Source organism: Rattus rattus, chromosome 14 (assembly GCF_011064425.1).
Source record: "Rattus rattus isolate New Zealand chromosome 14, Rrattus_CSIRO_v1, whole genome shotgun sequence".
Lineage (NCBI taxonomy): Eukaryota > Metazoa > Chordata > Mammalia > Rodentia > Muridae > Rattus > Rattus rattus.
The window spans coordinates 43957824-43985394 of record NC_046167.1 but is presented as its reverse complement, the minus strand read 5'-3'; the positions used below and the strand labels follow the sequence as shown (position 1 = coordinate 43985394).

Genomic DNA, 27571 nt, shown 5'->3' with positions numbered 1-27571 from the left:
TTTCTTTCTGCTGCAGAGTTTGGGGCCCAGATGTAACAGGAGGATGGAGATGCTGTTTCAGGTGACAACGGTGCTTTGTTCAATCCTCACACCCCTGTTGACTTCTTTAAAACAGGGTTTCAGTATATACCTTTGGTTGGCCTTGAACTCACAGAGAGTCTCCTATCTCTGACTTCCAAATGTTGCTATTAAAGGCATGGACCGCAACACTGGCCTTATTACTTCTATTTTGATTGTTTCCAGTTACCAATTGGCCAGACTTCTGCTTTGTTAGTTGCTTGATGTTCAGCAGGTAGGTCATGAAGCAAAGGCCGGTGTCTTGGAAGCACCCTGCTCAGGACCAACAGAGGAAACACACTGAAAGCATGCAAGAGGAATCCCTGAGCCTCACTTTGACCCTACTGAACGGTTACCCCAAATCCCAGTGCTCAGGAGCGCTGTGCTCCAAATTCATGAAGAGGATATGCAGAAAAGCATGCAAGAAACAGATTACTGAGCCACACTTCGCTCCTCACTGAACAGTGATTCCCAATCCCAATGCTCAGTAGCTGCAGCATCTGATTTTGGCCCTGGTGCCATCTCTAGAACGAGTGCAGATTGCCAGGGCTGGGGAACTGGGGAACAGAAAGTGCTCCTGTCACAGTTAAGGCCTAAGAAATGACAGGTGAGCATCCAACACTGAGAAAGGTGACTTGTGTGCACAAATTCATCTTTCTGGGAATCTTTCCATTCGCAGGCCCTGGAGAAGGGCTCACGGGAAGCACAGACCACTTCACGAGTTCAGAGAGAGGGCGCTCTCAGTGTCTCCGCCTCCCTGCACGTCCCCGACGCCCCGCGCGTCCCCGCCGCTGCGCTCCCGCTTCCTGAGACCCCTGTGATCCCGCAGCTCGCTTGCCTGTCCCTTGCCAGTGTCGCCGCTGCTGCCGGGCCATGGCGACCTGCTTTCTGCTGCGGAACTTCTGGGCCGCGCGTCCCACGCTGCCGCCTCCGGGCCGACTCCTCCGGGAGCCCGCAGGGGCCCAGCGGCGCAGCTACGCCGGCGGCCCGGCTGACCTCCACGCCGACCTGCTCCGCGGGGACAGCTTTGTGGGCGGCCGCTGGCTTCCAACTCCCGCCACCTTCCCTGTGTATGACCCGGCCAGCGGCGCCAAGCTGGGCACCGTGGCCGACTGCGGGGTACCGGAGGCCCGCGCTGCTGTGCGCGCCGCCTACGATGCCTTCAGCAGCTGGAAAGAGATCTCGGTCAAGGTGAGCGCGTCAGGTGCAGGATCCCGGCCTAGGGGGAGGCAGAGATCCACATAGTGAAACTAACCCGTGCCACCGCCATCCCAGTTCCTCAGGGTACACAATACCGAAAGACAGAGCAAACAACAAAAAAGATATAAATAAGTTTGGAGCATGGGGCCCAGCACAGTATCAGATCCCCTGCTTTCTCAGGGGTACATAAAGTGAGCTGTCAACCATCCTGTCAGAGAGAGAGAGAGGGAGGGAGGGAGGGAGGAAGGGAAGAAGAGAGAGAGAGAGAGAAAGAGAGAGAGAGAGACCCTGTGTCCGCACGCACGTGTAGAAGGAGGAAAAGAAAGAGAGCTATATGTGAAAGCTGGCTGTATAAAGGGGCTATGTATCTGTACATATGGGTTGCATGTTGGGGCTGTATGTGTAGGAGTTGTGTCAAGGACACTGAGAAAGGGCATGTGAGCTTTGTTGAGCGGAGGGAAAAGTCGAGGGGCATTCTCTGATTTTAGGTCTGTATGGGTAACAGAGATGGCTGGGCAATCGAGGATAGATGGTAAGGACAGAAAATTATTTTATGAAAATTCTTCCCCTTTATTTATGATAGTGCCCCTGCAGCCAACCCCGTGAAATCATAGCTTCTTTATCCTTCATAACCCTCAGAAGATAGCTGCTGCTTTGTGATGTGGGTACAAGCCCCAGAGTCTTAACCTCGATCCACCCTGCGTGATGAAGTACAGAGTGCAGGAAAAAGGTTGGGGAGGCTGGAGAATGGCTCGGCCTTTAAGATGTACTTGCCGCTCTTGCATAGTTTCTGGGTTCAGTTTTCAGCTCTCTTGAAGCAACTCCCAAGAGTCTGTAACTCCAGTTCCAGGGGATTGCCGAAGGTGCACAGACATACATGCAGGCAAACGTTCATAAGCGTAAAATAAAAATAAATGAATTTTAAGAAAATTCCAGCTCCTTGTAGAGCTCATGTGTTGTTTTGGAGATCTGAACTACAAGCAGTAAACAGCAAGGCAGAGTGCTGGAGCTCATGAATGATGTGGGGGCAAAAGACAGATGCAGGCCCAGAGGTCAGAGGTGAGAGGAAAGGGCAAGGTGGCCATTTGAGCTGCTTAAAGTGATAGAATTGTGTCTTCCTGCAACTCCCCAGGCCAGAAGTCAGAGGCTGTTCTGGCTAAGTCCTATGTGAACTTGGGGTAGGCTAAAGTCATCAGAAAGGAGGGGCCTCCATAAGATTGGACTACAGGGATGCTACAAGACATTTTCTTAATTAGTTATCAGTGGAGAAGGGCCCAGACCATTGTGGGTGGCACCACCCTGTTCAGTCGCCCTGGGTTCTATAATAAAGCAGACTGAGCAAGCCATTGGGTAGCAAGCCAGTAAGCACCACTTCATGCCCTCTGCATCGGCTCCTGCCTCCGGGTTTCTGCCCTGCTTACGTTCCTGTGCTGGCTTCCTTCCATGATAAACAGTGTTGTGGACGTGTAAGCCAAATAAACTCTTTCTTCACCAACTTGCTTTTTGACCTTAGTGTTTTGTTGAAGCAGTAGAAACCCTACTGCAGAGATCAAGATGGTGGCAGGCCTGGTTTCTTCTGAGGCCTCTCTCCTGAACTTGTAGACATTACTCTTTTTCTCCAGACGGTCTGTGTGGTTCTGTCACCATCACCTTCTTCTAGGGACAGCTGTTGACTGAAGGCCTAGCTGCACTTAATCACATCTTTAAAGACTATCTCATTCTGAGGCTCTGATGGGGTGGGTCAAGACTTCAACATCTCACTCTAGCAAGGGACACATTTTCTCCTATAAAACATCGGGGTCGGCCTTTCTGAGGATATGAGGTATAAGGATGAAGAGAGGTAAGGGGAGATCCTAAGCAACTCAGGAACATGACTACTCAGCTTCCAGAACAGAAAGGAGGCCCTTGTGGTCCAGAGTGGGCCAAGAACTAGGAAGAGCTGCAGAGAGCTGTCATGGGGAGGAAGGGGCTGCTTCATTCAGGACCTGTGGGCCATCCAAGAACTTCTCAGTATATTTTGATAATGGTAATAGGAATTCTATAAGAGGCTGTAAGAGGGCTGTGGCCAAAGAACCGGGCTGTGCTTGTTTTTGTTATTGCTGCTTCTTTGTTTTTGTTAGTAAGGAAATTCTTGAGGCATGCTAACTTTATAAAGAAAATAAATTTGTTCTTCCTGTGGATTTAGCTGGTGGGAATCCACGATCAATATTAGCCTATACAGTTTGGAGGTCTATGGGACCTCCGTGGCTAGCAACTCCAAAAGACGTTACCCATTGCTGGCACCCGGTTCTTTATTTGTTAGCCTGTGGTGCTTAGTAAGGCATTACTATCCTGTTAGAGAGTAACTTATTTTAAACCTATCTATCTATGGAAGCTTGTATAGTAGAAGGTAAGTTTCCATGTGACTTTCAAAGAAGAAGAAGAAGAAGAGGTCTGGAGTGCTATTAAAGGCTAATGCCAGTGCTATTAGTTACCTCAGAACTTGATGTTAAGACGCTACTGCTGAGGATACCGAATGTTTGAGTGATGGGACAAAGAGGCACCAAGCTGGTACTGATCTAGAAGCTTCACTTCCACAGCTCTCATAGTGCTGGACAGTGCCGGGCATGTGTGCTGGCCGGATTGTTTTGTCAACTTCACACAAGTACGGTCACCTGAGAAGAACCTTAATAAAATGATTGGCCTATAGGAAGACCTGTAGGAGATTATCTTGACTGATATGAAATGCTCCAGCTCATTGTGGGTGATGCCACCCCTGAGCAGGTAGCCCTTGGGTATATAAGAGAGCAGGCTGAGCAAGCCATGAGGAGCAAGCTAGTCAGCAGCTCTCCCCCGTGGCCCCTGCATCAGTTCCTGCCTCCAGGTTCCTGTCTCCAATTCTTGTCTTAATTTCCACTGATGACTGACTATGATGCAGAAGTATACGATAAAAGAAAATACTTTTCTTCCCCAAGTAGCTTTTGGTCATGGTGTTTTAGCACAGCAATAGAAACCCTAAGACAGAAATTGGTACCAGATACAGGCATCGCTGTGACAGACCTGCCTGTGTGTTTTGGGGAGGACTCTCGACAGGAAAAGCTGTTGAATGCTCGAGCTCAGAGTGCTGTCCTAGAGGAGGTTGGAAGCTAATGTTAAGAGCAATGCAGATGATGGAGGCTTGTGAAATTCCAGAGAGAAGTTTAAAAGTCCCTTAAAGACTCTACCAAAGCCATTCCTGTGGTATTTTGAATTAAGAGCTACTGAAGTGAAACTTGCTTTGCTGAGACAATTAGTCCTGGTCAGCAATTAGTGAGAAATTAGTGGTGATTGAAAAGGAACCAGCAACACTGACCAGGAAACAGAGAGCAGTGCAGGCGTTCAGGGAACTTCTCTAGACCTGTTGGTAGTTTGGCAACCAACTACCTGTGGGGCCTCTCTGAACTTGGCAACATGATTCTGTCATGCAGCCATAGCCTCCACACTAATACAGGAACATGTTTCAGCTCCAAGATTATAAAAGCCTGGGGCTTCTTAGGGGATCTTCCTTCCCTGGGTGCCGGAACATTACTGAGGGAGAAGTGCCATAGATTCCCTGAAGGAAACAGTGGGGCACAAAGGCTCACCTTCCTTTTCCCTCTGAGTCTGTACTGCCTGTCTCTCTCCCTGAGTGTAAACTCCCTTCCCTTCCCTAAGTCCGCTCACCTCCCACCGCCAGTCTATGTGTAGCTCATGTCTAACTTCAGTCACTCAACCTCCCATTACTCCCCTTTCTCTGAAGCAGCAGAACTGGTCCGTACACCTCTTCACCAGCCTTACAGCTTGCCTTTCATGTGTTTATGACCTTTTCCCACCTTACAAACTACAGGATGCATGTTAGTTAGACAGATACCTGACAAAAGCAACTTACGGGGGGAAGATTTGAGTCCAGCTCACCAGGGGGATTTGGGTTATTATGGTGGAAAAAGCATGGTGATGTGTGGCTGACTAGACCAGGAAACAGAGAGCAGAACCAGAAATAGGCCCAGGCAGTAACCTGAGATTATTTACTTTCATAAATCATGTATACTGGTAATGTTCAGGTTTGCCCACAAATTCCCAGGCATCAAGAACATTTTCAGGTAAACCACCACATTTGATAAGAAGGCAAGAGAAAAAATATTATGTAACATTTATAAATTTACTCCCCACCCCCAATTTAAAAGGTGTTTGATATTGATAGTGTCACCTATAGGTGCAACTTTTTTTTTCAAGACAGGGTTTCTCTGTGTAATCCTGCCTAAACTGGAACTCACTATGTAGATGAGCCTGGCCTTGAACTCATACTGTTCAGCCTGCCTCTTCTTCCCAAGTGCTGGGATCCAAGGCATGAGCCACCACGCACAGCTTGAGTTTCCAAAGTTTTGCTCCTCCCAGAAGTTCTAGGGGTTAATTTGTTCGCTGTCTTTTCCAGGGCTTTCGTCCCTCTGACTCTTGGTTTTCTGGTTGTATCAGATCTGACTCTGTCCTGTTACAGTCACTCTCATGATTGCATTGGGCCCACTTGGAAATACAGAATAGTCTCTGCTTCTCAATCAATGAACATATTAGCAAAGCCCCTTTTGGCATCTAAGTAGCAGTCACAAGTTCAGGGAATAAGGCTGTGGATAACTGAAGGCTAAGTACTATTCCTGGTGCTTTCCTAAGGGACCTGTTTAGTCTTTTGAAGATCCTGCGAGGCATACGTGTGAATCACGCTGTGGATGAAGAGACGGAGGTGGGGGACGCTCTAGCATAGGAGCTGGGATGGGAGCCACATGTTACTGTCCACTCTTCTTCCTTTCTGAGACCCTGTTTGAGTTTTGCACGTCCACACAGCCCCATAGTTAAGGGGACAGGACACCTTCAAGTTAGCCAAGTTAGGGTTTTCCCACTTTATGGTGGCTTGAACACAGTGCATATTCAACGGAAGGTATTCCTGAAATTGAGACTTTTGACCCTTTCTTGGACTAGCCATGTGCAGTGGGGTCTCCCTCTTGATGCTGGGCCACAGCAACAAGAGTCCGGCGCTGTGAGAAGTTCTTGACTTTCTACCGTGTTGCTGAGCTCGGCTTTTCCGGCCATTACTCATATTAGGAGAACTTCACTTTAGGCTATTGTTGACTACCGATGGGAAATTAGGATAGAATTTCATCATAAACAAAGGTATTTGTCTGTACAAACTGCTATAACAAGATGCTGCCAACAGGGAGCTTAACAAACAGAAATGTCCTTTCTTGGAGTTAAAGTCTAATGTCTAAAATCAAAGTATTCCAGCAGCAGCTTCTTCTGAAGACTGAGAGCAGGGTTAATTCCAGACCTTTCTGCATGGTTTATAGATGGCTCTTTCCCTGTATCTCTTCGGGTGTTGCTTTGTTTGTTTGTTTGTTTTGTCTTGTCTTGTTTCTGGATGTGTTTTGATATCTGTACCCAAATACACACACACACACACACACACACACACACACACACACACACACACACACACACACACACACCTCTTCCCCCCCCCATTATGTATTCCTAACTGTCCTGGAACACACCATGTAGACCAGCTGACTTCAGACTCACAGAGATCCACCTACCTCTACCACCCGAGTGCTGGAATTAAAGACACAGACCTACATCCAGTCACATCTTGTTTTTAGAATGACACCATTAATATTAGATGAGGATGAACCTTAATGACCTCATTTTATTTTGCTGCTTCTATCAAACCCTGTCCCCAAATAAGGCAGCACTCAAAGAGCCTGGGGGTTACCTGTTTGAGGTAGACACTGTCCTCTATCCTCTATCCTCTGTCATGCCACAGGCTTTGAATATGAGGACTATCCATGTCTTCCCTTGGCTTATGCAAATCCAACCTGGGTATTGCACTTTCTACCTAAAGGCAGAATCTTACTTTTAAAAAGTTTATTTTTAGTTATATGTAGTGTGTCTGTGTGTATGTGCTTGTTTGCATGCATGTAGGCGTGCCTGTGTGTGAGTGCCAGTGCCCACAGAGGCCTCAGATAGAATTGCAAGCAGTCGTGAGCTACCTGATAAGGTAGCTGGAAACCGAACTTGGGTCCTTTTCAAGGACAATATTTGCTTTTATTCGTTGAACTATTAATCAAGCCCAGACTCTTTTTTATTTCTATAGTTCTGCTATTTTACATTCTCTCAATTTTTTTCTGGCATCAAACTCGGTATGGAGTCCATAATGCCCTTGAACTTCTGATCTTCCTGCCTACACCTCTCAGGTCCTGGGGTTAGTCATGTTCCGCCATGCCCAGACGGACGCTGAGTTAAGGGTGGGACCCAGGCCTTCACACGTGCCAGGGAAGCAGTTTACCAACTGAACCACATCTCCAGGCCCCACTGCAGATTCACATTCACCTCTCAGAGCCAGGCCTCCTGGATTTTAATATGTTCTCTCTCTCATCTGGGTGGAAGAACACTTGGTGCTTTATGGAACGAGAACAGGTAAAATCCCGAGGGGTAGTAACGTACATACTTTCAAGGCAGCATTGACACCTATCTGTTCCTGAAGATTTATCCTCGGCAAAATATTTGAGATGTGAGAAGATGCAGCTTGTTAGAAAGGGGACGTTCTCCAGTGTGTGCCCACCAGCTCTCTGTTCACAAGTGGAATAGTGAACGTAAAGACTTCTGGGAGGAGTGCAATACACTAGCTTTGCTATTCCATTGCATGGCTGCTCAGGCAGATGGGCGTAAGTCGATTCTTCTTGAACTAGGGATGTGGCTTTCTTGGTAGAGAGTTTGCCAAGCATGTATGAATCCCTGGGTTCAATCCTCAGCTCCCCACAAACTGGGCTCATGACACACAGCAATAATCCCAGCACAGGACAATCAGAAATTCAGGAATATATCTACCACTGAATTGATACAGGCTTGCCTCAAACTTCTGGGCTAAGGCAATCCTCCTGCCTCAGCTTCCCCTTGGCTTCATAGTGGCTTCTTCGTACATATGTATTATTATACCCTGCTCCAATTTATCCCCTTTCCTCAGTATCTGACTCTGACAGATGCTACTCTTCTGGGGAAAGCACCCACAGACCAACCGAAAATGTTTAGTAGCTACTAGGTCATTCCCCAGCCTGGTGAAGTTGATACTTGAGGTGAACTATTCTTCCTCCAAGTGTGAGACTAGACACACAGCTGGTGCTTAGTAGGGAAAGGGTGCCGGGCCATCTTTCCTGCCCTTCCCAGTTCATTGCTTCTCTGCCTCATTTCTTTTCCAGGAGAGGAGCTCATTGCTCCGTAAATGGTACGACTTAATGATACAAAACAAGGACAAGCTTGCGAAGATCATAACAGCTGAGAGTGTAAGTTCAAGATCCTGGCTTGCTGCCAGGAGGATGGGTCCTGGAGTGGCTAGACCAGAGCATGGGAAAGCACCTGGCTTCCCTCAACTGGTGTCCTGTGGCTTAACATGTGGTCCTTTGATGATGAGGGACCAAGTCATCATGGTGCTCAGAAAACACATTTGCTAAAACAAAATTTCTGTGCTCTAGTACATTTGATTCTAATTTGCAAAAAATAGATTTGGGGGGCTGGAGACATGGCTCAGCAGTTGAGATCATACACTACTCTTGCAGAGGACCCAAGTTCAGTTCCCCAAAACTACCTATAACTCCAGCTCTGGGGAGCCCAATGCCTCTGACGTCAGTGGGCACCTGCACTCATGTGCACACACAGCCCCACAGAGACACATGAAATAACAAGAACAAAGATTTGGGCAATAGGTTTGTTTGGTACTACATGAACACTGATGTTTTTAAAAATCATTCTAGTTTTTAAAAAGTATTTATGCTATAATTTATTCACGTGTACATATATATTATGTATGTACGTACATATGTGAGTGCAATGCCAGTGGGGGCCAGAAAAGGGCATTGATGTAGAGTTATAAATGGTTGTGAGCCACCATACGGGTGCTGGGAATCAAACTCAGGAAGAGTAGCCAGTGCTCTTAACCACTGAGGCAGCTTTTTTCTTTTTCAAACTATAATATTTCTTATTTATTTGTGGGGAATATCATATATGTAGTCTATTAGTCTCCTCCCTGAGTCCAACTCCCCTTGAACCTCTTCAGGATGTCCCCTCCTAACTCCATGTCCTCTTCATTTTAATGGCCTTAATCCAGCTAATGTTAGTCATGGGGGTGAGGCCTCCCACTACCGCGTGGACAACGTGCAGTGGTCACCCCTTCATATAAAAGTTAAACACACACAGACACACACAGACACAGACACAGACACACACACACACACACACACACACACACACACACACACACACACACACACACACCAGCAGCCATCAACTGCTTACATCTTCTCAGCTCGCCATGGGAGCTGTGTTTCCTGGTGCTGGAACTTGGACTGGCTTGCTCTTGTGCAGTTAACGTCAGCACAAGTAACTATTTTCTTCTATTAGCCTGTTTTTATTCTCTCATTATTTTTAAATTTGTACCATTAGTTCATTCACAGAATAATAGATTTCACACCATGACTTAATATTCGGGAAGCCTTAGACTCTGCAGTGCCCTGTGTCTGCCCCTAAGCTGTGAGCACGTTCTGGTGGTTCCATCACTCCAACCGCTAAGACTCGCACCAAAGTTAGTTGTTTTTCAGCCACCCCTGTGCTTTGCAGTTGGGAGCGTTCTCTTCTTCTCACAGCTTTGAATGACTCAGAAACACAGACCACACTGTTAATGGGCATTGCATTTTCTGATTTGGTTTAGGGAAAGCCACTGAAAGAGGCCCAGGGAGAGGTCCTGTATTCAGCGTTTTTCCTGGAGTGGTTCTCAGAGGAAGCTCGCCGTGTTTATGGAGACATCATCTATACCTCTGCCAAAGATAAGCGAGGACTGGTCCTCAAGCAGCCCGTTGGTGTGGCGTCCATCATCACACCGGTATGTAGCGAGGCCAGCACGATCCCCGGGGTGGGATCGGAAAGCAGTCTTTTTCCTGGTGAACAGGTGTGTCCATCCTGTCAGCTTTGTCACATGCCCTTGGTTTCCTGATTTCTTTCCTGGATGTAGAGCTGTGTTTCCACATTCTTTGTGACAGCATCGGGTGTAGGGACATAAGTGGAAGAACATGTTTTCTGATGCCTTCAAAGACAGGGTGAGCTGCAGAGACTTTTCTGACCTGGCATGGAGACTCCATCCTAGCTCCTCTGAAAACACCTTTGAAATTTTGTCATTTTTTAATAGACTTCAAAGGGGACATTTACTTTTTTTTATTTGTACCATTATTAAAGAATTGTGTTTCCTTTGTGATTATCATCGGTAGCAGAACCTTTGTGCCTCTGAGGGTAGGTGCAGGGCTGGGTTCTAGAGGTCCAAGGGCAATGAATTAAGATGCCATCCGGGCCCAGATGGGTTTGCAGCACCCTGGTGGGCACCAGGCTCCTCTTACCAGCCCTTCCTGGAGGAGCTTGGTGCCAACTTCTCTCCAGGGTCTGCCAGGTGTTTTCCAGGCTGCTGCCTTCCCTGTTGAGCGTGGTTTTAGAGACCTGGACCGGTGAAGCTCGCCTAGAGCTCCCTCTTGTTGCGCATGTGATTTACCTGTGATATCTCAGTTTCCCCAAATATGTAAGTGGGCACGATACTAACAGTGAGCTCATTGGGATATCATAGGGCTTAGTTCATTGGAATTCCAAAGGGTTTAGAACAATAAACGAGGCAGAATATGCACTATATGAATTTCGTTAACATAAAATTTACAGTGGGGCTAGAGATGGCTCAGCGGTTAACAGCACTGGCTGCTCTTCCACAGGATCCAAGTTTGGTCTCCAGTACGCATATCAGATGACTCAGAGTAACTGCAGATGTGTGTGTGTGTGTGTGTGTGTGTGTGTGTGTGTGTGTGTGTGTGTGTGTTCTTACACATATACATATAAATAAATGAAATTATTACAGATTTGTAGGTGTCTGTTCCCTATAAATATGTGTGTAAAAGTAAGTAAATCAACCATTTTCAAAGTCACATACATCACCTATTTTACTTAAGAGCCTCGGGCCAAATCCAGCTCAGTTCATGTGTTTATCAATAAAGTTTTATTAGGGGTCTATGTCTGAGGTAGTCATCATGAGGCAACTAAGGGGTGCAGAATTGTAACAAAAACTGTACATCCTACAAAATATGGCCCTCAAAGAACACATTGGTCTAGACAGTTTTGTACTGTGTCAGACTGTGGCCTGCTTCTGTGAGCTTTGACCTCCTGAGTCCCTCAAGCTGGCCAGGGTCAGGTGATCTGAGAACTCGCCTGCATATGAGCAAACAGGTTTGCCAGTCAGTTGGGCAATGGAATGGTGACTGGCTCTCTGCCCTGCCTTGTCTTGGATCCTGAGGCACTCCCCACGCTCACATCCTATCTTTGTTCCTCCAGTGGAATTTTCCCAGTGCCATGATCACCCGGAAAGTGGGGGCTGCCCTGGCAGCTGGCTGCACTGTGGTGGTAAAACCTGCTGAAGATACACCCTATTCTGCCCTGGCCCTGGCTCAGGTGAGTTCTCCAAACAAAACCAACCAGATGCCCAAGTGGATGCCTCTCAGGGCAGGAAGAAACATTTTTGGAATTTCCTTCTCTGCATGTGTCTCCTGCTGTGCACAGAGCATCTGTCTCAGTCCACCAGCAGCTCTTCGATAGATAGATAGATAGATAGATAGATAGATAGATAGATAGATAGATAGATAGATAGATAGATAGATTGATTGATTTAGTAGAAAAAAAGGAGGGGAGATTTTCAGGTACCCGTTGGTCACATTTTGAAGTGACCCTAAAAGTGCTGTTGACTCATCATCATTGTCCATTGCATTAAAAGTGTGGGTGTTTCTCACATGTAAGAGCTCTCTCAAACTTTGTCAGATGTGTTTTTGTTTATGTGTTCTGTGTAAGTGTATGCTATGTTCCTCCAGGACCTGCAGAGTCCCAAAGATGGTGTCAGCTCCCCTGGAGCTGGAGTTACAGGCGGTCATGAGCCATCTGAAAGGGATGCTCAGGAAAAGCGGCCAGCGCACTGAATCACTGAGTCATCTCTCCCGCCCCAAGCTTTCTTATTCACTATGTCTGATCCTGGTTCAATCTATAGTCAGTCAGATCCTTTTAGTTTTCTGCTTAAAGCTCTCAGATGGCTTCGTGTGTCACTCAGTAAAACACATTACTGCAGTAGCATTCAAGGGTCTACACCACTTCCCGTACTCCAGCATCCTCTGACTTGTCTTCAGGAACCTCATTCTTCTGTTTGATCCACTCTGGCCCCTGCCACCCCTTATACCTTCTAACCTCACCCTCAGCTCAGGTATTAGGCAAACATTTTCTTCTGGAACATTCTCCCCCAGTCATGTTCACGACTTGCTTCTTCATGTCTTTTTAAACTATTAATTATTGTTGTGTGTGTACACGTTGAGCGGGAATGACATGTGACCTACAGCACTCCTGTGGAGGTGACAGGATAACTTCATGGAGGGAGTCAGTCCTCTCCTTCCACCTTTATGTGGGCTCTGACTCAGATCTCCAGGCTTGCATAGCAGGTGCTTTACTCACTGAGCGCCTTGCCAGCCCTCTTCGTGTCTTGTCCATGAAATTACTTGTCCAGATGTAGTTACGTAAGGAGCTGTCGTTTGCACACTACCAAGGCTGGCAAGCCTTGTATCCCAGCCATTAAGGAGGCTGAGGTAAGAGATCTCAAAGTTCAAGGCCCGCCTAGGCAACTGAGAGTGACACTGTGGTTATTTGAATGCAAAGAATTCCCCTTTAGAAGGTTGTGGGGCCTTTAGGAAGTAGGACTCTCTGGAGGAAATGTGTCAGGGATGTGGGGTTTCCTCAGGGTTTTCTAGCATGGCCCCACTTCTTGTCTGCTGCTCTGTTTCTGTGGACACAGTGTCACTCACCCTCTGACCTGCTTGACTCTGTGACATGACGGACTGCATCCCAGCTTAACCTGTAGCCAAGATAAATCTGTCTTCCTCAAACTGCTTCTTGTTGAGACTTAATCACAATGAGGAAAACAACTGGTAGTGGCCATATATCAAAACAATAAGTAAAACCTAGAGCTGGAGAGATAACCCAGCGGGAGAGTTTTTGCTTAGTATGCGTGAGGTCCTGGATTCAATTCCTAGCCCCATAGAAACAATTTCTAATGATGGTAAGAAAATAGTTCCAGGTCTATGTGCCCAGGGCTGCAACCAATATGTGCCTGCTCTATTCTCTTTAACTCCCTCCTTGTCCAGACGTAGTTCTGTAAGGAGCTGTGGTTTGCACACTACTAGTCCTTGGCTGATGTGTTTTGTTCTTGGACCTTTGTGTTGGCCAGCTTCCTGTGACTATAGTGAAGTGCCTACTTAATAGCTTATGCAGAGAAAGGGTCTACTTTATTCATAGGTTTTGGAAGTCCCAGGCTATGATCCTGCACCTTTGTGCCTATGGTAAAGCATTATGGTAAGAGAAGTGTGGCAAGGCAAGGCTAACTGTCCACCTCACAGCCGGGAAGCAAATGAACAAGGAGACGCTTGGTTCCACAATGCCCTTTGGAGGCCTCTGAACTACTCTTCTTCTTGCTGTGACAAATGCCTGACAGAAGCAAGGAAGGAGGCTTGTGATTTTAGGGGATGCAGTTCATTGAGGCCCAGGAGTCATGTCGACGGGAGCCTGAGATGACGGTTGAATTAGGTCTTCAGTCAGGAGGCAAAATAAAGTGAATGCCAGTTCTCAGCGGGCTTCCTCCCCCTTTTCCTCTTTTTATTGGTCTGCTGACTCCAGCCCACAGTGTTTTCTGTGTTCAGTCGCATGTCTCCTAGGCTATCCTGTACATCAGCAATGTGATTAATCGTCACAGGGAACAAGTCTAATGATCTAAAGACAGGGGCTAAGCCACCACGCTTGAAGCCTTCTCTTGGGAGGCTGAGGCAGAAGGATCTGTGTCAGCCTGGCTACCCAGGAAGATCCTATCACAAACTAAACAAACCAGCAGAAGGCCTCCTGCCAGACCCTGACTCCCATTGGCTCCCACCCTCTCTACTTCCGGTGGTAACATCTCCTGACAGAAAGCAGCCAACACAAAGTTTTATGTGGGACTTTTTCTCTCTCATGTTCTTGTAGCTTAGTTGTCATTTCTGATTTCTTTCTCTCAATTTTTTGTTGTATTCTCTCTAATTATTCTGACAGGTTGCATCTGCATTTTTAAAGGTGGCCTGCCTGTGACCCAGGTCCTGTGAGTACCAGGTGGCTTCCCTTGGGTCTTCCAGGACCGTTCTTTGGTCTCCCTCCTCACACAGGTCTTATCCCACAGGCTTCCACCCACTCACAGTTTGTGGCTGTGGAGAAACTCGATCTTCTCATAAATAATGTCCTGACATTTGGATTCGCATTGCTGACTTGGGTTAGTGAGTAAAAACCTTGCTAACTACTCCAGGAATATCAGTACTGGGGAGGCTGAAGCAGGAGGATGGCCACAAGTTTGAGGCTAATGAGGGCTGCAAATCGATATCTGGGTCCGAAATACAACAAATTCAGGACAGACCTGACCCAGAACTCTGCAATGGAAAGGCCTAGTCCCAGGTCAGGTGGCTGGGGTCAATGGCCGCTTCCCTCCCACAGATCCTCACTTCTGCTGAGTTCCTCCTGTCTATGCCTCCCTTTCCTCAACTCTGACCCACAGGAACTAGTGAGCAGCTTTGTGAGTTTTTTCCTAAACATCATTTCCCCACTCCATGCTGGAGATTTGCCTCACAATCTTCTTGAAGAACCCAGGTCTGTTGGCGGACTGAACAGAAGGTGGCGCTAAAACTCTTACCTAAGACACTATTTGTGGGTGTATTTATTTAGGGCGTAGGAGTGTAGCTCAATCATAGAGTGTGTGCTTCGCAAAGTGAGACTGTGGGTTTAATCTCTAGCACTTATGTGTATGTATAGATGTATACACACATAGTCACACATATACATGCATATATATATATGGTTTTTAATGGTGCTGATATTAATATATATATATATATATATTTTTTTTTTTACTCCCACACTCCGATTTTTTTTTTTTTGCTGTGCCCTGTGGCATGTATTTATTTATTTTTTTTATTAACTTGAGTATTTTTTATTTACATTTCGAGTGTTATTCCCTTTCCCGGTTTACAGGCCAACATCCCCCTAACCCCTCCCCCTCCCCTTCTCTATGGGTGTTCCCCTCCCCATCCTCCCCCCATTGCCGCCCTCCCCCCAACAATCACGTTCACTGGGGGTTCAGTCTTAGCAGGACCCAGGGCTTCCCCTTCCACTGGTGCACTTACTAGGATATTCATTGCTACCTATGAGGTCAGAGTCCAGGGTCAGTCCATGTATAGTCTTTGTGTAGTGGCTTAGTCCCTGGAAGCTCTGGTTGGTTGGCATTGTTGTTCATATGGGGTCTCGAGCCCCTTCAAGCTTTCCAGTTCTTTCTCTGATTCCTTCAACGGGGGTCCTGTTCTCAGTTCAGTGGTTTGCTGCTGGCATTCACCTCTGTATTTGTTGTATTCTTGCTGTGTCTCTCAGGATCGATCTACATCCGGTTCCTGTCGGTCTGCACTTCTTTGCTTCATCCATCTTGTCTAATTGGGTGGCTGTATATGCATGGGCCACATGTGGGGCAGGCTCTGAATGGGTGTTCCTTCTGTCTCTGTTTTAATCTTTGCCTCTCTATTCCCTGCCAAGAGTATTCTTGTTCCCCTTTTAAAGAAGGAGTGAAGCATTTGCATTTTGATCATCCTTCTTGAGTTTCATGTGTTCTGTGCATCTAGGGTAATTCAAGCATTTGGGCTAATAGCCACTTATCAATGAGTGCATACCATGTGTGTTTTTCTGTGATTGGGTTACCTCACTCAGGATGATATTTTCCAGTTCCAACCATTTGCCTACGAATTTCATAAAGTCATTGTTTTTGATAGCTGAGTAATATTCCATTGTGTAGATGTACCACATTTCTGTCTCCATTCCTCTGTTGAAGGGCATCTGGGTTCTTTCCAGCTTCTGGCTATTATAAATAAGGCTGCTATGAACATAGTGGAGCACGTGTCTTTTTTATATGTTGGGGCATCTTTTGGGTAATATATTTTTTAAATGTGGCGCATGCACACGCGTGCATGCTTGCGTGATTGCATACGTGTCTCCACCCATGACTATACCCAAACCAGAAAAGAATGTAGGATAGCCTGGAGCTGGCGAGTAGTAAGCTATGGGTGGTGGGAACTAAACTCGGGTTCTCTGAAAGAGTCATACATGCTTATAGGCACTGAGCTGTTTATTCAGCCCATAATATATATTTGGGAGGCATACGGTCTCCTATAGCCCAGGCTAGCCTTGAACTCATTATGTCATCGAAGGTGACCTTGAGCTTGCAATCCTCCTGCCTGTATCTCGTAAGAGTTGGAGTTATAGGATGCACTACCAGGTCCGGTTCTCTTCTGTATGTTTTTATGGTGGCCCAAGGCGACCTTAGGCTTCACAGTGTGTCCTGCATTACACATGTTTACTTCAGGCTCTGCCTTGTGACAGTGTGTTTTCTGTTTCTCTTTAAAGCTTGCAAACCAGGCAGGAATCCCTCCAGGTGTCTATAATGTCATTCCCTGCTCTAGAACCAAGGCCAAGGAAGTGGGAGAGGTGCTGTGTACTGATCCCCTCGTGTCCAAAATCTCCTTTACTGGCTCAACGGCAACGGGAAAGGTATGTGATGTCAGAGTCAAACAGGCGTTATGCTAGTGCTTTCTATCGATCGGGTGTGAAGTTTCTATTTTATGGTTTTAAGTTCATTGGAGACAAAGTCTACATAGCCTGACCAGGAACTTGCTAGGTAGACCAGACTGGTCTTGAACTCACAGAGATCCACTTGTCTCTGCCTCCCAAGTGCTGGGATTAATCACGCCTGGCCTGTCATGTGATTGTTGAATTGATGGTATGGTTTCAAACTCAAGACAGTGTGACATTATTCATCCTTGACATTGCCCCAGCTCACAGTGTCACTGAGTCCTTCCTCCCCTTCTGTACACAACTGCTTTTACTTTTCTACTACCTTCCTAGTGGGTTTTTTCTTTTTTTAAATCAAAGCTAACAAAATAAGAATCTATATTATCCAGAATGCATTGTAGACATGTATGAACTTCTCAGAGAATAAATATAAATATATTAAAAACAATATATTCTCATGTCTCCTTTTTCTTATATAAAATAATATCTAAAGTAAGGTGACCTGTGTGTACCTTGGGTAATTTTGTAAAACAGAGGTTTAGCTGCCTTATATGTTAGTTTTCTGTCGTTGCAAAATACATGAGAAAAATAACTTAAAGAGGAAGGGATGTTTGAGGAGGCTTTGGCTCCTGGTATAGGAAGTTCCCGTCCATAGTCACTTGGCTGCCTTGCTTTATTCCTGTAACAAGGCAGAAGTATCATGGTGGGAGACACCAGTGGCCAGGAAACAAAGAGACAGGGAACGAGTCCAGGATCAGACGCATCCTGCAAACACATTTCCCTATGACCTCCTTGCTGAGCTAGACCCCACTGCCTAATGAATGCCCACACTCAGCTAGAACTGGTCACCAGTCTTTGGACATCTGAGCCATTGGAGGAAGGCACTTTCTACGCAATCATTAACACTACGGCCATTGATTTGGATGCTTACACTGTTTTCCTCCTACTCCTGCCCCACCCCCTACAGATCCTGCTGCATCATGCAGCAAATTCTGTGAAGCGTGTCTCCATGGAGCTGGGTGGCCTCGCCCCATTCATTGTCTTTGACAGTGCCAACGTGGACCAGGCTGTCGCAGGAGCAATGGCATCTAAGTTTAGGAATGCTGGGCAGGTGAGCCATGCAGTATGTTTTAGTGCTGGGGTGAGGGTATGTGTACGTGTTTTACAAGAACCACGGTTTTCTTCTCTCCCTGGTTCCTTTGTTTATCCACTCACTCATTTTGTAGCAAGCGTTTACTGAGTACTTTCTCTCAGGCACGAGTTAGGCTTGAATAGTCCAAAGAGAAGTCTGTTGTTTTAAAGAGTTTCCAGAATTGCAAATGTCTTTATTTATGTATATGTGTGGTGTATGTGTGTCAATGCATATGCACGTAGGCCCATGACCCTTTCCAGTATGTGCAGAAGCCAGAGGAGGATGCCTGGTGTCCTCTGTCACTCTCTACCTTACTCCCCTGAGACAGAGTCTCCCACAGAACCCGGATCAGGATAGGCCAGCAAGCCCTGGTGATACTCTTATCTTTCTATTACCACCTGTGCTGGGACTTAAAGCAAGAGCAGCCACACGTGGCTTTGTATGTCGGTACCAAGGATATGAACTCAAGTTTAAATGTTACATAGTCCCTTTTTTACCCACTGAGCCATCTCTCCAGCTCCTTGTCTTCTAATGAAATAATCCTTCCTCACTTCTTTCTCCCACCTCTTGAATCATCTTCTCATGTTTTTCCTTCCTGGTCCTTACTGATCCAATGCAGTCATCTCCCCAGTTAGAAAACACATGGTCAACAGCTAAAGCCTGAGGTCCCCCACTGTCTAGGAAAGAAGGCAGGAAAACCTTGGAAAAACCAAAGCTGACACAGATGCAGGGAACACAAAGCAGCAATTGTCCTGAGGGACAGAATGAGCTGACACTTGCCTAGAAACCCTAGATGTCAGATCTGACAGCAACTTCAAGACTTCTGATATAAACCTAGGAACTGAGAGCAAAAAGACTTAGTGACCTGGTGCTATGAGTCAAGGGTCCTTTGGACCCTATTTTCCTGCTGTTGCCCAAGCCACTGCTACTGCTTAAGGTGTATTCTTATGACCTATGTCTTAAGAGTACAATCTACAAACAGAAAATCATTGGCTTTGTTTTTAAAGACAGGAGCTCCCCTTGTAGCCCAGCCTGGCCCTGAATTTGCTATGTAGCACAGACTGGTATGGGAAACTCATCCCTCCTGAGCTAGAAGTTATGCTGCATGTGCAGCCCAGTGAGCTTCTTAAATGCTGCCCGAGATAAACACCCTCAAAACATCATACAAGAAAGGGAAGTGGTGATGCAAACTATTCTATATTACTTTGCTTCTTTGTTTTGACTTTTGGTTGTCAGTTTTACCTTTTCATAAAACCTAAATGCCTGTTGTTTGTTTGTTTGTTTGTTTGTTTGCAGAACTAAAAAATTTTTAAGCAAACACAAAATATCAGCAGAGTTCTACTACAAAACTATGGCTTTGAACTGTTAAGCCACTAAAACCTCATAGGGCACAATTATACATATGCTTATTTCTACGAGGAAAACAGTAAGAAAAATTATCAATAATAACTACATTTTCTATGGTATGGTTATATTTTATCATTTTAAAATGTGAGCTTTAACTGGACATAAAATAAGCAAGAGTCTCAGTAATTTAACCTGATGTGGAAGATGGTCTTGAGCTTTCAAAAAATATTTTTTGTTTTAAAAGTGTGAGTATTTTCCTGCATGCACGTATGTACACAATGTGTGCCCAATGGCCTCAGAGGCTGGAAGGGGCTATCTGAGCCCCTGGAACTGTTATGAGCTTCCATGAGAGTGCCAAGTACTGAACCTGGTTCCCTGCAAATACTCTTAACCTCTGAGCCATCTTTCCGGACTCCTTCCTAATTGGGGTTTTTTTGTTTTTGTTTTTGTTTTTGCTTTTTGCCAGAATTGGGAAGACGACCCATGGCCCATATATGCCCGACAAACGATCTACCACAGAATTCTATTTCTAGTCCTTATTTTTATTGTTAATTATATGCATAAGTGTGTCCAAAAGAGGGCATTGGGTCCTCTAGACCTGGAGTTCCAGGCAGTTGTGAACGTGGGCACTTTTGCAATTACAGGTTCAGCCTTGAACTGGGATGGAGCCTGTGCGTTATTTTTTGACCTCATTCCTCCGAGCTCTGCTCTCTGCTGCTGCTTATGCTGCACCCCTACTCCTCAGGAGCGTTACCACCTCTGCTCTTCTACCACCTCTTTGTAATAGCATGTTGGATTTCTGGTTTTGTAGTTATTTGGTTTTGTTTTTTCCACACAGCTATTATGGTGTGCAGTAGCTAAGGGAAGAGCTGGAGCGCTACGAGCACTCAGTGCTTTTATCCCTGAGGCCCAAGCCCACCTGGGAAGAACATGGAAGGGATGAGAACCACCTCGGGAAGGACTGTCTTACATCTCCTAGATCAGCCACTTCTGGAAAACTAACTGTGGGTTTGTTTTGTCGTCTGTCTAGACTTGCGTTTGCTCAAACAGATTCTTGGTACAACGGGGTATCCACGATTCCTTTGTAACGAAGTTTGCAGAAGCGATGAAGAAAAGCCTGCGTGTAGGTAACGGATTTGAGGAAGGAACAACTCAAGGGCCGTTAATTAATGAGAAAGCTGTAGAAAAGGTGAGCTGGGTTTATTATCTGCATGCTCCACCTGAGAACCCGAGACTGCGCCCCTTAGGTTTCCTGCCTCCCTGTGTTTTCTGTTTCTAGTGATGATAGCTCTTTTTTTCATGGCGTTCTTCCAGAAGAATTCTAACCAAGGCACCTAGAAAATGCACATAGCGTTGCAGGCTTCCTAATCACAGGTTAGGGGTGGCTGAGGGAAGCTACTTTTAGAAAGGAATTGTTTGTCGAGCATCGCAGTCGAGTACTGGCAGGGTGAGATTTCTCCCCGTCACACCAGTGTCTGGCTTTAGCTGTGATTTTTAACTCCGTTTGTTTACTTAGTGTATCTGAGTGTGGGTATGGGGAGGAGGACACGTGTGCCACAGCACAGGGACAGAACTCAGGTTCTCTGCATCGGCAGCAAGCACACCTCCCTGCTGGCCATCTCACTAGCTCTGGTTTTAATTTTTCGTTGAAATCAAGCGTTCTCTCTTGGTGCTTCCATGCATGTATTCCGTCAGATTTCGTCCTTACTCCCTGACTACTCTCTGCTGGCTGATCCCTTTTCCCTCCCAAGTCACCCCCACTCCGCTTTCGTATCGCACAGGTTCCATGTTTTGTTTTAATTTTTTTAAAAACTCTTTTTAAGAGTCAGTAAGCGAGGGGGCCGACGGGGTGACTCAGAGGTTAAGAGTTCTCAGAGCTTTTGCTAGAGTGACAGACAAGCAGGTATAAGCTGCTCAACATGAGTGCTGGGGACCAAACTCGAGTCCTCTGCAAGAACACTCGGTGCTCTTACCACCGAGCCATCACCTCAGATTTCCCATAATGCCTTTGGATTGTTGGCTTTCTCTTAAGCATCATTCGATCCCGGGTTATTTTATTCAGTGTTGCCCTTGGAGCACTAGGCTATACCATATGTAGCCCATACACACACACACACACACACACACACACACACACACACACACACACACACACACACACACACACACACCACACACCATATAGGCAAGGGATGCAGCATGCTGGGCCATCTCGGTTGTATCAAATACTGTATGATGTTTATTCAGTAGTGAAATCAGATAAGAACACGTTTCTGAGGCAGATCACCTGCCATGGGTGAGCAGAGAAACGAAGGCTGCCCAGAGTCGGTCCTCTCCCTTCTGCCACGTGGGTCCCAGGAATTGAATTTTGACTGGTTTTTGCTGTTTAACATTTTAGGAGATTTACAATTTGGGAAATGTCCCTATCCAGCTTTCCCTAGAGACTTTCTTCTCATCTCTCAGGTAGAGAAGCATGTGAATGACGCAGTTGCCAAAGGGGCCACGGTTGTGACAGGCGGGAAGCGACACCAGAGCGGAGGGAATTTCTTCGAACCCACCCTGCTCAGCAATGTCACCAGGGACATGCTCTGCATCACCGAGGAGACCTTTGGGCCGCTGGCACCAGTCATCAAGTACGTTCCTCCAGTAGTGGAAGGACAGAGAAGATTGGAAAGGAAAAGCTAGCCTAAGAGAAGTCCCTGTGTTGTTTCAAAGGCTGGGTAGGAAGGCTGAGCAGCTGCTGGCAGATTTAGATTTGCATACCAGAGTTGAGTTTGTGACATTTGGGGCTTGATTTTGTGTGTTCAGATGCACAGATGGGTCAGCCCCGGGTGTTTTTACTTGGGAGCTGTCCGCCTTAAACTTTGAGACAAGGTCTGTCACTGAAACCCAGGGCTCCCCAGGGAAGAGTAGACTGGTTAGACGTGGGACCACAAGCACATGCCACCACAACTGAGTTTTCACACGGGTTCCGGGGAATCGAACTCAACCTTTACCAACAGAGCCAGATCTCCCCAGCCCTAGCTCGTTTGGTGTTTCTGTTTTGTCTTTGTTGGGTGGATGGAGGGTGGTTACTGTTGTTTTTAGGTTTGGGTGAGTGTTTGTCTGTCTGAAACAAGGTCTCCCTCTGTAATCCAGGCTGGCTTTGAACTTTCAACTTACTCGCTTTAGCCCCACCCCCCATAGGCATACACCATACCAAATTTCAAGCACAAAATTCATCAAACTCCCTCATTTAGATTTCTTGATGCTTCTAAAGTTACTTTTCCCCACCATTTTCTAAGAATATTTTTCTAATACCCTCAAGGGCTCTATCCTAGCAGTCTATAGGAAATGAACGGCAACCTTGTATAATCTTTTATCCCACCTTAACAAAATAGTCATTTGCCTTACAATTCTCAGATCGGTGATCTGAAAAATATTGCATTTTCTACTTGGATCCAGAACCTGGAAGGGCTCAGACAAGGATTGTCAGTTCTGCTGGGACTGGAGTTAAGAGTTGTGAGCCACCACGTGGTCACTAGCAGTCAAACCCACGTCCTCTGCAAGAGCAACAAGTGCTCTTAACCAATGATGCCGCACTCCAGCACCCAGCATTCTATTCTTAAAGGACTTTGTTTGACAGTGTCTCTGCCAGGTTGGTCCACTTTCCCCTTTCTCTTAGCAAAGGTGGGCCGCGTTGATTTACCAGGTCTTGGGGAAGGCTGAGTCACCGTCTGCACTTACTCCACTCCTGGGTCACTTTGCAGCTCTGATCCCCTTCTTGTCGTTATTTAGGAAATGAATCAGGAGAAAATAAAGCTGGTTTTCTCTAGCCGTCACCTCACAGATCTTGCTTACGACTTACTGTACCTCTGGCAGGTTTGATAAAGAGGAAGAGGCTGTCGCCATCGCAAATGCAGCTGATGTTGGATTGGCAGGTAGGTCTTCTGACTGGTGGCCACCACAGTCATGATGCAAGTAAATGCCAGGCCCCGCCCTTTAAGCGTTACTCTTAAGTTTCAGTTTCCTTTTGTTTTCGAGACAAGGCCTCTCTATGTAACTCTGGTTACCTGAAACTCTCTCTATAGACCAAACTGGCCTTGAACTCACAAAAGATCTACCTGCATCTGTCTTCAAAGTGTTGGAATTAAGGGCCTGCACCACCTTGCCTAACAAACTTGAGTTTTTTGAGGTGCAAACTTAAGTAATGTGAACACTTGGTTTAAAGAGAATGGCTATGAATTGCAGTAGGGAGTAAGCTGAAAATGCTGACTTAGCCACACTGGGGCAGGACTGATGGCCCACGGAGAAATGTAGGCTTATTTTATAAACAAGTAGAACTTACTGCAAGGTTTAAAGAAGCATCTCGTCCTCTACAGGAGGATGGATTGCAGAGCAGGAAGTGAGCACTGAAGCTCATGCTTACAAAGTCCCAGTGGGATGGGGAGAACCCCAGCAAGAGAGAAACAGAAGCCCAACACAATGCCCAAGGTTCTTAGGACGAAAATGTGGTTAAAACCAACCTGGGGTTTTACCCGCAAGCAGGAGAACCCCAGGCCCATGTGACCAGGCATCCTCAGAGGAGGCACATGTGACTCTCAGGAGAATTCCTCAAGCTGCCTGTGTCCCTTTGTCCCCCTGCTAGGTTACTTTTACTCTCAAGACCCAGCCCAGATCTGGAGAGTGGCGGAGCAGCTGGAGGTGGGCATGGTTGGCGTGAACGAAGGACTGATCTCTTCAGTGGAGTGCCCTTTTGGTGGGGTGAAACAGTCGGGCCTTGGGCGAGAAGGGTCCAAGTACGGCATTGACGAGTATCTAGAGGTCAAGTATGTGTGTTATGGAGGCTTGTAGGGTTCTCACTTCTTTAATAAATCTACCTAGATCCGTAGGGACATTCCATCCATTTTTTTACAATGAACAAGTAGGTTATCAGAGTTATGAATTTTTAAAAATTCAGCCGGTCCTGTCTTAGATGTACACCCTAACCCTTCCCTTATCTAACTAGGGACCAATGGACACCATATACCTGTGGCTGTGGGTCCCAGCCAGTGCTGAGACCCCAGCACAACCCCACTGCCTCCGGACAAAGTACAGTGTGAGTGTTCACATGCCCTGTGGCACCTCACAAAGTGTAGTCACTGTGTGGGCAGTGGGTCCGCCCAGGCCTGTCAGCTTTGAGGAACAGCTGGCTGCCTTTCCGGGGGTCGGGGTGGGGGTGGGGGTGGGAGTGGGGGCGTTGGTTGGCAAAGGCTTTGGTTTCCTAAGACTTCTTTCTAAACCGCACAGATTGCCTGCACTATATGGAATGAAGGGGTGTTTCTCCTTGTTTCTGGGCTGCTGTTTATTATTGAGAGCAGGGTTATTTTGGGTTTTTTGTTTTTGCTTTCCTTGGTTCATCCTGGTTTGGTATGGCTCTATCCGACAGGGTCTTGCTAAGTAGCCTACCTGGCTTCAGACCCACAGGTCTCCTGGTTCAGCCTCCGAAGGGTTAGGTCACAGGCATGCTCTCCTACAGCTGGGTAAAGGACGTCTCTATTGCCCTGAACTTACAGCTCATGTTCATTTTGTTCCTCTTAGAAAATCAACCCAAACTGGGGGCAGAAATCAGCAGAGTCGGGTTGGTAGGACAGACAACATGGCTTTTGTGTCTTTTCCAGTGCTGGGTGTTGGATCCATGGCCTTGTCATACCAGCATGTGTTCTACCACCAAACTATCCCTAGCTTTTTTTCTTTCTTTCATTCTAATTTTTGAGACAGAGTCTTGATGAGTCGCACTGGCTGGCCTTGAGCTGCTGGGCCTCAGTAGCCTGCGTAGCTGGGGAGTGGACAGCATGGACCCTCAAGTGCCTCCTGCTGTCTTGGGTGTGCTCTTTAGGGGACCATGTCCCACTTACAGAGATTCATGCTTGGCCTAAAGGACAGTGTGGGCCTGGAAGAAAAAATTGCTTTACAAAATGGTGGAAATGCAGCTCAAGTACAGGAACCATTTTTGATGACTAGCAGTACCACCCTGCCCCTCCTTGAGCTCAGGAGGTGACTTCGTGGAGGAAAGAAACCAGGCGCCTACTTGCTCACCTGCCTACGTCTGACCCAGGTTTTCTGTATCTGGGTGTGGCTGCTGCTAAACTTGCAGAAGAGCAAATACGCTTTACTGCTATGAAAAAAATTATTCCCACCATGACCAGTCTGCTGTGGAAGAGAGCTGAAGCCATGAATCTCAGGCACCTTTGCCCTAAGTAAAGCATTTATGGTTCATGATTCAAAAACAAAGCACCACACAGGGACCTGCAAGATAACTTGGGTAAGGCTTTGCTGGACAAGCCTGGTGACCTGAGACCTGAGTTCTATCCCTGGAACCTACAGAAAGACAGAGAACCAACATGACAGTGTTGACCTCTGACCTCCACAAATGCATCAGAGCATGCACTCCTATAAATTCACCACACACACACACACACACACACACACACACACACACACACAAACACACACCAAAATTCCCTGCAACTGGTGTTGGTCTTGCTTTGAAACAATTTAAGTGAGGGAGAGAGTTCTTGTAGGCATGCCTCCCATCTACCTAGAAGCTATTTATTCCCAACAGGCAACGATGAAGCTCCCTGCTCCCTCCCCCTCTCCCTCCCATGGCACACTGTGTGGATGCTCTGTGACACATCAGCGGGAATGACAGTAGCGCCAGCTGCAGTGGTTCCTAAACACTAAGCCCCAAGCCACTGGGAATGTTGAATGAGGAAGTCATGGTTCTTAAAATCTCTGTGCACAAGAAGAAAGTAGAAATCTGCCGCCTAGGGACCCCGCCCGAGTGGCAAGGGTCACAACTCAGGATGCTCATAGTCTGTTTATGCCATTCTTTTGTATAGTGTGTATAGTTGGTTTCTATTACATTTTCTAATTTAAATTTGAATTTTTTTATGGACGTGGGTGTTTTGCCTACACGTATATCTGTGCACTACATGTATGCTGGTGCCCTCAAGAGGCCAGAAAGGGGCATCAGAACACCTAGAAATAGAGTTACAGATGATTGTAAGCCGCCTTGTGGGTTCTGGGAATCGACGCCTGGCCCTCTGAAAATAAGCATTTTTCTGAAATAAGCATTTTTCTGAAAATGAGCCTTCTTGACAGCCCCAACATTTCTAATTTCTTAAGAATTGTGCCATCTTTTTTTTAAATTAAAAATACAAAATGTTCTGCTGGTTATTTTGTAGAAAATGAATACACCCACTGAGATGTGAATTCCGGACTGTGTGGCAAGTTTGTACTTTTTGTGTGTGCATGTTTGATTCACTGGGCAGATCGCCGGCCCATACATTTGTTACAATAAGTGTAATCAATTTCTGTAATTAAAACAAGGTGGGGGGGGCATTGGTGGTGAAGTATATACTTAGCACACTGGAGACCATGGAATTAATCATCACCAAAGAGTGAACATTGGGATTTTATATTGTTTTTAAACACGATCTCCTGTTGGCCTTAAATTCTGGGCTCAAATGATCCTTAGTTCGCCAAATATCTATAACTATAGGCATGTTGTCACCAAGTCAACTAAGATTTTTTATTATTTTTAGGGGTTTTTAGTCTGGGTCTCATGTAGTTGGGGCTCACCTTGGAACTCTCCTGCCCCTACTTCCTGTACTGGAACTATCACGCCTAACTAAGGAGTGTTTGCTGGTGAATCTCTGTTGCTGTTCCTTAAGATATGTGACAGATGGGATTTTTGAAGCTGTCTATACAGGCATGTAAGGACAAGGGTTAATGACCCACAACCCGTGAGCCAGATCTGACCTGCCACCTGATTTTGTCTAACTTGGGAGTTTAAAGTGTTTTTTTTTTTAATCTATTCAAATGGATTGGGGTGGGTGACAACTGTTACTTCATGAAACCTGTGACTGACCACAGCCACAGTGCCCTGTGCCTGAGTGGCTGTGGTGTGACAGTATGGCCTGCAGAGCCTAAAGGATTAACTGCAAAGCTGCTAAAAAAAAAGGTTTACAGCCCCTCACCTAGATCAAGCCAGAGACACTGGCCTTCTCCCGGCCCCCACCCCACCCCCATGTTTATGAGTCATCATTTTATCCTATTAAACACCCTCTGTGAAAATTGCACATTTTCTGGGCA

At 46.4% G+C, this 27571-nt stretch overlaps 1 protein-coding gene across 1 annotated transcript; it reads left to right on the top strand.

The window, feature by feature from the left end:
• Nucleotides 1-20: 20 nt before the first annotated feature.
• On the top strand, nucleotides 21-24330 carry Aldh5a1 (aldehyde dehydrogenase 5 family member A1). The gene is made up of 10 exons (XM_032919587.1): nucleotides 21-1248; nucleotides 8496-8579; nucleotides 10001-10171; nucleotides 11653-11769; nucleotides 16813-16956; nucleotides 17945-18088; nucleotides 20487-20645; nucleotides 21920-22089; nucleotides 23318-23376; nucleotides 24084-24330. Exons 1-10 carry the CDS (start codon nucleotides 931-933, stop codon nucleotides 24287-24289), a joined length of 1572 nt encoding a protein of 523 aa, XP_032775478.1. The 5' UTR covers nucleotides 21-930; the 3' UTR covers nucleotides 24290-24330.
• The last annotated feature ends 3241 nt before the right edge of the window (nucleotides 24331-27571 follow it).